Genomic DNA, 10,673 nt, shown 5'->3' with positions numbered 1-10,673 from the left:
AAATTTTAAAAAAAATTAAAAATTTGAACGTTTAAATATTGTTGGCGAAAAAAGATAAAATTGTGAGCGAGACACCGGGGGAAAGGGAAAAGCGAAGGGGGAAAGAAAGGGGGGGCCGGGAGGAAAACCGCGCGCGAAGGGGATAACGCGAACGTGCAGTGACGTCACGCGGACTCCAGGGCGCGGCGAAACGCAACGCAGGTCCCCCGCCCCGCGGCGCCCAAAAAGCAACGCCCCACGCGGGGAAAAAGGGTCCCTTGCCCGCGGCGCGGAAAAAATGGGGGGCAAAAACGGGGTCCCCTTTTCCCTCCCCGGACGCCTAAAAAAACGGGTTCCCCCCCTTCCCCGCGGGCCCAAGAAAGCGGTTCCCTCACCTTCCCCCCGCCCCCCCCCAAAAAAAGGGGGGTTCCCCCCCCCCTTCCCCCGCGGCCCCCAAGAACGCGGTTCCCCCCTCCCCCCTTCCCGCGCCCGCCGAAACAGGGGGGGCCCCCCCCCCCCCTCCCCCGGGGCGCCGAAACATGGGGTTCCCCTCCCCCCGGTCCCCCCCCCGGGGTTTCCCTCCCCCGGGGTTCCCCCCCCCCCCGCCCGCGCGTTCCCCCCCCCCTCACCCCCCCCCTCGACACCAGGGGGTAAACCCCTAGTACCTTTAAATAAAAAAAGAGTTTTTTATTTTCAACATATCTAAATGAAATTACATTATATTTACGATGGCATTTAAAATGCCCCTGGCGGCGTCTGGGTTTTAAAACCGGGTATAATGTATCGTATCGTGGGACTTGAGCTATTTTCGTTTCAGAAAGGTGTACTTTTGTTTTTTTGGATTTATGCAGCCTGGTATTTTTAAAGGCCCATTTGTCTTATCGTCGGAAATTTGATCGCAGTCTTTTCCCCCCCGAAGTGGGGGTGGTGGGTTTCCAATTTCTCCTCGTGTAGAAATAGGCAACCCCCGTAAATAATCAATTTTTTTAATTTTTCGTAAAAATTTTTTTTATTTTTAGGAGATACTCCCGATCGCAAAAGTATTTTCGACCACGGTGGCCTTTTGATTTCGACTCACGAGGGGGGGATGGGTTTTTTAATCCATGCAAAAGTCCACGTTATCTCTGCCGTACGCAGATTTAAAATTCGCCCATCTTTGATCAAAACCGTATTGGGGGGTTGCAATTTCCCTTGTTTTTTTTCTTTAAAACAGTTTGATAGGATGTCTTTTGATTTTCAAAATTTTTAATTTGTTCAACGTTTTTAAAAACTAAATGCCCGTAGATTTAACCGACGTGAAGGGGTAGACGATTCCCGTTTTGCATTTTTTTGGGTGGATGAAAAGCAGCCCCCTGACCAGGAAACATGCTTGTATTGATGCACTTTTATCACCGCTTTTCAATTTAAATTTTGGGTTTTCTACAAAACACAGTTATTAACTCTTTTTTCTAACAAAAAATTTGTTTGTACTCACGATTAAATTTCGATACGAGGTACCCCCCAATTCGTCATTTTATTTTTTTCAATGAGGCATCGTTTGTTTTTTTATCAAAAAAAGGTACGATTTGCAGTTTTGCACGTGTTCGATAAATCTTGCGAGAAACGTATGTTCTTGAAAAACAATGATACCTTGACTTTGGGTTGTTTGATCATATTGCAGCAGCCATACATCGGCGCTATTTGAAAATTTGAGTTTTGCACGTTTTCGTGAAATCATCCGAGACTTCGCACTTTTGCTTAAAAAAAATATCGCCCCATTGATTTGCAAAATTGAAAAAATTTGCATTTCACACCACCACTAAAACAGAAGAAACGATACCGATCTCTAGGGGGACGAGAGGAAAACGATAAAAAAAATATATACAAAAAAAGCGGTAAAAATTACAGTTGTGATTTGAAAGTCTACGCGCGGTACCGATTGGAAAAATTTATAGGAGAGAAAATTAATTTGATAGGATCGCGCGTTAAGGACGACGTGATTACTTCGCGAGAAAAAGATGGTCGTAAAAAAGTCATTAAAAGAATGTGTTGGTGAGGAAATCGTTGCACTAAATTTAAAAAAAAGAGTGCGTATATTTTTTCATTATTAACGGGGGGTCACTTGCACATGTCGTTATGCAGAGAGTTTTTGGGGCTTCGTCGGAGAGACTTGAGTCGGCGGTCGGCGCCCGTCCTCATGGCCAGCAAAGCTCGACGTGCCGGAAAATTTGGCGCGGTTTAAAGGAGGGATAAGGTTTCCGAAAAAGGAAAGGCCCCAAATTTGTGCCAGAATGGCATTATCCCGCAGTTTAGACCATCCGCACAAACCCCTGCGCCATATTACGCTACTGGGAAGGGGCGCTAATCAGAGCAAGCGATGTCCGATTGTCGTAAAAGAGATCCCACCAAAATTTTCTGGGAAGACCTCAGTGGGGAAGGGGGGAGGCCAGAAGGGTCGGAACATTCCGGGGAAGAGTACCAATGGTTTCGAAGGTGAAAGGGGGGGGAAATATGATCCGGGGCCCAAGAAAAGATCGGAGAATTTACAAATAGGGGACCGCAATGGAACTTTTGACTGGGGCATGTTTTTACGAATTGACTTTGAAAAGAAGTCAAATATTAGAAAAAAAACCCGTTAAAAAAGAAATAAAAACGTGCAAAAAAGAGTCCGTGAAAGGGTTTGTCTGGGTTCCAAAAACATTTGTAAAATGGTTTATTTGTCCGTTTAAAATCGAAGACCCACTTGCAAACCCATTTTTAAAAACAAAACTAAATTTTAATTTTTTGGTTTCATACTGCTTATAAAAATATTGATTCGGTAATACAGCATGAAAAATCATGTTCAAAATTGCCCCAAATTTTGTTCAGCGTGTGACGGCACGTGCGAAAAAACAGCAAAAAGGTAAGTCCCGCTAATTTGTATTATTTGTGCAAAAAAAATTTTTTAAAACATAATTGTTTTTTTTTTCATTTTTTGATAAATCCCCCCTACACCCCTCGTAATTGGGAAAGAGATTGCCTTAAATCGACCGTTTAAAATTTTTTGGATTTTGGGAAATTTAACGTGGACCATGCCCTTTGTGGATTATTTTTGGCCAAAAACCGGGGAATCGGATAATTCCTCGGAAATTAGGTGACTTTCATCGAAAACGTACGTGCAGTTTCAGCGACTCGTGCATCGCCGGCACCATATGCTAGCTTTTGAGTTTGGGAAACTCGTTAAAAAAGTGACGCAAATATTGTAAAATTGAGTCGGCGGCCCAGCTTGTACAAAAACCCCAAACCTATTTTCCCTGTTGAACTGAAATTGGTAAAAATGTGTATTCAACACCCCAAATGGTCAGGGCGAAAAGTGAAAATTTAAAAAATTTTATAACATTTTCGCTAAAATTTATTACCGATAAAAGTAATGCGTAGAATCTTGCGTGAATTTTTATTTGAATTCAAATTTTTTTTTGTGGAAGTGGGTATGCTGCAAATAATTAACACGATGATTACAGAGAAATAAATGTTTCTAAAGCAATCACTGTATCTAAAAATTTTCTTCCCTTTTAAGTTCCCCTTTCCCCCGTGCGGTTTAGAATTATGGAGCGGGAACTCCGTAAGAATGCGCGTGCCGCCCCTATTGGCGCGATATTAAATTTTTAACTTAATTTTAAAAACGTTTAAAAAAAAATTTATAAAATTCTGAATTTTATCCGTACGATGAAAAAAATTTTTGGTTTTGGTTTTAAAAAAATACCCCCTCCTTTTTAATATGGGGGCGTTTTGTAAAGTTTTTAATGATAAAAAACTTCCCGATAGTTTTTCCCGGGTTTTTCATTCCGGGAAAAAACCTTTGTATTCATTGTTTTCTGCGCCCAAAAAGAATCCAAGAGCGCCATTGGGGTGTGCAAATAAAATTTAAAAGAAAGGGAAATGTCCGGAAAATACTTGCCTAGTTTTCATTTGATGATCCCCGTAATCGAAACGGTCCGTTGTGAAAAGTGCTAAAAAAACAGGGTTAAAAGGGAAAATAAAGGGGGGTATTGCAAAAAAGACCTGAGGACCCCGAAAAATACGATTTTCCTTTCTTTTCAAAATTTGAGTCCGGGCGTTTTCGATCTAAAGGGAAACCCCTCGAGAAAAAAATTTGTGTGAAAGGGGGGGGGGGTTTCGGAAAAGGGAGGGTTTTGGCACTTACTTTTTCCCCCTTTGTCCCACCATGGGTCTCCCTTTTTAAAAACCGGGGAAAATTGGCTTCCTGGTTGTTGTAATAAACCTGGAAAGAGGGGGGGAGGGAAAAAATTTCCCTAAGCAGGCAAAAACATCTAATTCATCGGCCGTACTTGGGGGGGTCGACGGGGACGTCGACCCCGGGTACTTAAAGGGAGGCCAGAAAAAGAAGGCTGGGGAAACTTTGAGAATAAAGCGAAAAGGGACTTTAAAAATTGGATTTTGGGGGCGAACAAGATATAGAATCTTTAAATTCGATTTTTCTAATACAAAAAAGCGGAAAAAATTTAAAAAATTTTCGATTAAAAAAAGTTTTAAAAAAAATTTAACTGGGGGTCGCGACACCAAAAAAAAATTTGTTTTTTTTGAAATAAACATACAGTATATTAAAGTTTTTTTTTTTTTTCCCCTATTTTTTGTTTTAAATAGATTTTTTTGCTGTTCAAAAAGCTTTTTTTTGTTTTTAAAAAAGGTTTGATAAGGGTTTTCAATAGCAGTTATAAAGATCGCATTTTTTAAAAGACGCAGATACAGATCGCTTTTTTTTGAGGTTTTTATATGAAAAATTTTTTTATTTTTTTGATGGGTTTTTAAAAAAGGTTTTTTTAGTTTTTAAAAAAGTTTGATAGCGGTTTTAAGAGTTTTTTTGTTTTTTTAAGCTTTCAATCCTTTTTGATAGTTTTCATAGGGGTTTTTAAAATTTTGAAGCTTTTGACCCGGGGGTTTTAAAAAGTTTTAAGAAAAAATCAAAAGGGTAAAATGGGGAAATTGTTTTGGAAAAATTTTGGGGTTGGGGGGAATCTGCAAGTGAAAATGAACGAAAGTTTTTTTGGGAAGGTGAATTTGTGGGGGGGTTGGGTTTTAAATTTTAAAAAAAAAAAAACGTTTTGTGAAAATGTGAGGGGGTTAGAAGGGGGGAATTTTTGAATGTAGCCAAATTCGAGGAAAAAAAAGGAAGAGTGGTTAAAAAAATTAAATTTTGGGGGTTTTAAAAAAAAGGGTTGAAAAATTTAAAAAACCCCAAACCCAAAAGAGCGAGAAAAAAAAAATTTCCCCAAACCAGGGTTCCCAAAGGGGGGAAAAAAGGGGTTTTTGAAAATCAAGATGGTTTTTAAAGGGAATTTGGGGGTCCGGGACCGTCGTTTGGGGGGGAAATTTTAAGATCCGTGGGAAATGGAAGGGCCGATCTCCACAAACGGAAGTTTTGGAATTTTTATAAAATGTGGAAATACAATGGGAGGTTTTTAAATGAAAATAAAAATTTTTTTAAAAGGATTTTGTAAAAGGGAAAAAGGGGGGAAGCCCCATTTTGGGTTTTTAGATTTTTCCGGGGAAGTCCGGGGAAAATTTTAAAAAGCCAACCCAATGAATGGATTTTTTCTTATTATAAAAATTTTGGGAAAAAAAGAATAAAAAGGGGTTTTCGAAAAGGGGGGGAAAAAACGAAAAATTTTTTGAAAGGGGTTTTAAAACACCGCGGTTTCACTTAAAGTAAAAAAGGGTTTGGAAAATTGCTTTTAAAAAGGGAATTTATGGAAGTTGAAGAATGGGGTGAAAAATTTGGGAAAATTTTCGGAGAAAAATTTTTGGGGGTATTTTTAAAATTAAAAAAAACCTTTATAATGGGTTTAAAAAAAAAGTGAACAAAAATTTTTAAAAATTTAAAAAAGCCCAATAAAGGGGGTAAACTAAGGTGTTTTAAACCCCCGGGGTTTTAGGTTGAAAAGGGGTTTTAAAGAATTTTCTTTTTGTATTTTTGTATAATTTTAAAACGAAAACCCAAGGGGGGGGAAAAAAAAAGTTTGCCAAAAAGAAAGGCGAGGAAAGGGGGCCGGGAAAAAACAGAACGGGGGGAAAAGGGGGGAAATAACGCAAACCGGGCGAGGGGGGGAAACCGGCAAACCCCGGGGGAACCCCGAAAAAGGGGGGAGGGGGGGAAAAATCTAAAAGAAAACAAGGGAGCGGGGGGCGTTTTGAGCCGGGGACTCCGCGGCGGGGCAAAAACCGGGCCCCCCCGCCCCGCCCCCCGGGCGAAAACGCGGTCCCCCGGGCCCCTAAAAACGGGACCCCCCGCCCCGGGGTCCCCAAAAAAGCGGACCTCTCCCCCCCCGGGCCCAAAAACCCACTTTTCCCCCCTCCCCCTTTTTCCCGGGGCCCCAAGAAAAAAAACGGGTTTCCCCTTTTCCCCCCCCCCCCCGGGGGGGGAAAAAAAAGCGGTTTTTTGGGGCCCCCAAAAAGGGGTTTTCCCCCTTTTTTCCCGCCCGCCCCCCCCCCCCCGGGGGTTTCCCCCCCCTTCCCCCTTTTACCCCCCCTCCCCCTGGGTTTTTGTGGCCCAAAAACCCCGGGCCCTGATCGGGGGGCCCGCAAAGTCGTGCGTCCCCTTTTTTAAAAAAAAGGCCCCCCCAAAAAAAAAATGGGGGGGTGGGGGGTTTTTCAAGCGAGGAAAAATTTTAAATTTTTTTTAAAAATGGGTTTTACTGAGCCCCCCGCTTTTGCAAAGTTTGGGGGGTACCCAAAAAGTATCACTCTACCGCAAGAAAAGCAATTATTTATTTTATTATATTTATTTTAAGTAATAGGTTTCTTCAATAGAGAATATTATCTTACATAATAGTTTTAAGATATACTTGGCACAAGTATATCTTAGAAAAGCTCATAATTTTGTGCTCAAAACAAGAATTCATTCTTCTTTCAAGAATATTATATACTTCTCTTCAGTAGACTCTGTATATAGTAAGTAATCCGAATTCTTGTATTAATTAAATATTCTTATTTAAAGTACTAGACTTGCTAATATCTAGAATATGTTTTGAGTAAATGTGAGGCTTGCGATGACTTTATGGTAGATTTGCGGATATATGAACTTATCAAATATTTAAAACAAGTATATTTACTTGCGGATAGTATATATTTTTCTGTGTGTATGTTTACATACGACGACACGTGATTTCTTTGTTTTCACCGGTTATCATCCCATTTTCGTGTTTAAACTCGAGCAGCAAAGACGTAACGTTTCATTCCAAGGCATTTTTCAGTGTTTTAACATTTAACAGTGTAACGTGATTTTATTTTTCAAAAAAGTGATAATGGAAAAAGGTTTGTACGACTTGAAATCTCAATTATTGTAATGATAAAAATGGTCAAAGTGTGTATAAATGAAATTTGTGATGACAATATTACTTCACATTCCAGACAAGCATAATGATGAGAGCAGTCCCGAATCGACAGATTCAGAAAAAGAGAATATCACAAGCTCTGAAGAAGGTACAATTTTTAATCCATTATAAGCAAGGTGTGCACGTGCACTTGTATAGAATCAAAATTTGATTTAATATTATTTGGGTGACAGTATACACATTTATATCAAGTTTACATATTTTTTTTGCTATGCCATTGAAAATATTCCTAACATTTTATATGATTGTTAATTACATTTTTGAGTTAAATTATGTGAAAATTGTGATTTCTCGTGATTGTGTTACGTATTGCGTGCATAGCCTTATTTTATCATTTATTTCGACGCATATGCTCTTACGTATGCTTCAGAATTCGAGCCACAAGGAAACAAAAATTCACGGAAGCGTAAGAGGCAACCACACATGCATAAAAAATTCATTGCAAAAGAAAATGTGGAACGTGGCCGAGAACATACCACCAAAAAAGGGAAAATTATTCCAGGAAAAAGATTCATTCCGCAAAGTATTTGCAAATGTAAAACTTACTGCTCAACAAAAATTGATATTGCTCGCCAACAAGAAATATTTTCGACTTACTATGAACAATCAAACAAAAGTCAAAAAACATTGCTGATCCGTGCATCGATTAAGAAGACACCAACTACATCTAAAAGAGATCCCTTTTTGCCGATTATTCCAAGAAAGAGTAGAGAATTCAATTACAAATATTTCTTAACAGACAGCAATGGCATTGAACAAGAAGTATGTAGATCATTCATGCTGGGATGCTACCAGATCACTGCATCTTCAATGAATCGAGCAGTAAAATCGGCACAGTCGAATCCCAGCGCATCAGAAAAAAAGAGGAAAAGGTCCCTCAGCGAATCGGACTAGCGAGACACTTAAACAGGGTGTTCGGAATTTTATCAACCGATTTCCAAAGTATGAATCACATTATGGTAGATCAGATTCCGAGAAGAAATACTTAAATTCAAATTTAAATTTGGCAATAATATACAGAATGTACAAAGACGACTGTGAAGTCACGAACGCAGACTTTGTATCCGAGCATATGTTTCGAGACATTTTCAACTATGAATTTAATTTGAGTTTTAAAAAACGACACACGGACACATGTAAAACCTGCGATACGATAAAAGTGAACTTAAACAACAAAGATCTGTCGAACGAAGAAGAGTAAAATTCGAAAATATGCAAGAAGAACACGACGATTTGAGGAAAAAAAATTCACGCAGAGTTCAAACGCGACGTTGAAAATGCAGATGAAGATACGATCGTTCTAACGTTCGATTTGCAGAAAGTACTGGAAACACCGTCAGTGACAACTGGTATCGCATTCTACAAGCGCCAACTTGCTACTTACAATCTATGTATTGTTAATGAGATTTCAAATCAAGGTACGTGTGTATTTTAGCATGTATAATGAAATCCAATTGTGTTATTGTATGGAGAAAAATTCTGACCTCGGATTCGGAATGAGCGGGTTTTTTTACTCCTGTACGTTCCGCTCACCGCGAAATCTCGCTTACTTCATCCATTTTTTATCAATTTTGTGTTCATTTATTGCAAAAATAGAAATTTTCGAATTTTCAATTATGACCTCGGATCGGATTCAGCGAGTCCTTGTATCCATTTAATCAAGTACAATAAAAAAACACATTTGGATTTTCATAAATATTATTGACTAAAGGAGCAAAGTTAATAATAATTTCCCCTGTCATTTCAGCATACATGTACATGTGGTCCGAAGATGTTGCTGCTAGGGGAGGGCAAGAAATGGCGTCTTGCTTGCGAAAGCATTTCCAAAACCACGTCCCGGAAAATGTAAAACACGTCATCCTGTACTCGGATTCATGCGGAGGCCAGAATCGGAACATAAAAATTACGCTTCTCTTAAAACATTATTTGGCAAACAGCTCAATTAATTTAATTGAGGAGAAGTTCTTACTGTCTGGTCACAGCTATAATAGCTGCGACCGAAATTTCGGATTAATAGAAAAGGAACGCAAACGGCACGAAACTGTCAACACCCCGGACCACTGGATTGACATTATTAAGAATACCAAAAAAAAGCAACCATTTTTTGAAGTTAAAAAAATGCAATCGACTGATTTCTTTTCATCACAGGATTTACAAAAGCTTATTGTAAATCGAAAACAAGACGTAGATCACAACAAAATAAATTGGATGAAAATTAGAACGATCAAACTCGACCAAGAGCAGCCGTTTCATATATTTATGACATTTGATGACGAGATACTGCGCGATGTTGACATTGGCAAGAAGAAATGTACAGAAGAGGAATTTAAAGAAGCGGATCTTTCGCTTTTGTATCCCAATGGAAGACCAATTACGAAACAGAAGTACAACGATTTGATGCAGATTATCCAATTTATCGATCCAAAATACAAAGCTTTTTATCAAACACTGAGGGTAGAAAATTCGTCTAAAGATTTTGACTTAGCGAGCGGTGATAGTGACGCAGAGTGAAACCTTAGCTTCAAGTAAAATTATGGACCTGAATGAATGTAGTGAGATTATAGAAATGTACCGAAAAGACATATATAAAAGTTAAAACAATGTTTAAAATACATGTTTATTTTTTATGTTTATTAAAAATATAATGATAAAAAAATACTGCCAATTTTCTAATTTATCCTACCCAACATTTGGTTCAAAATCATAAATAAACAATAATTAACCTGTACTTTTAATCCAAATTCATCGTCTTAATTTGGAAAAAATTATGCAAATTGTAGTTCTAAAAGCATTTTTGAATTATTTCTTTTTTTTTGAATTTGGATATAAATGTTTAAAAAACACAAAAAATCCGAGTAATATTGAATTTATTTTTCCACGCGGACGGGAACCGAGTTCATTTCTCAAAGCAGGCAAAAATCAGGTTGTTTTTCATCATAGGCAAAAACGCGTCGTTTTCTGCGCGGGCAAAATCGAGTTAATTTTTCTGCGCGGGCAAAAACGAGTCGAGTTTTTTGTGCAGGCAAAAATGACTCTAGTTTTCTTCGCGGGCAAAAACGACTTATGTATTTGAGTCGTTTTTGCTCGGAGCTATTCTGTGATTCGTTTTTGCCCGGAACCTCAAGCAATTCGTTTTTGCGCGTAAACATTTCTAACTCACTTTTGCTCGGACCTTGCAGATAGGTCATTTTTACTCTCAGCCTGTCGTGAAAGTTACTTTCTCGACGAGTACGAACGTCTCGGACACATGCATCCGTTATCTCCCGCGCAAGACAACGAGCAAAGCGTCTATCTTCCACACCACGGGGTGATTCGGGAAGATAG

The 10,673-nt window shown here is 39.0% G+C and overlaps 1 protein-coding gene across 1 annotated transcript; it reads left to right on the top strand.

The window, feature by feature from the left end:
* Positions 1-8,595: 8,595 nt before the first annotated feature.
* Positions 8,596-10,261, top strand: LOC143899565 (uncharacterized). Its single transcript, XM_077409923.1, has 2 exons — positions 8,596-8,767; positions 9,097-10,261. The coding sequence occupies exon 2, from the start codon at positions 9,102-9,104 to the stop codon at positions 9,858-9,860; it is 759 nt and encodes a 252-aa protein (XP_077266049.1). The 5' UTR covers positions 8,596-8,767; positions 9,097-9,101; the 3' UTR covers positions 9,861-10,261.
* The last annotated feature ends 412 nt before the right edge of the window (positions 10,262-10,673 follow it).

Source organism: Temnothorax americanus, unplaced genomic scaffold, assembly GCF_048541705.1.
Source record: "Temnothorax americanus isolate GAGA-0224 unplaced genomic scaffold, ASM4854170v1 Scaffold278, whole genome shotgun sequence".
In the NCBI taxonomy this organism is placed as follows: Eukaryota; Metazoa; Arthropoda; class Insecta; order Hymenoptera; family Formicidae; genus Temnothorax; species Temnothorax americanus.
Note: the sequence above shows the minus strand (reverse complement) of the source record. Positions and strands in the feature narration are given on the sequence as shown.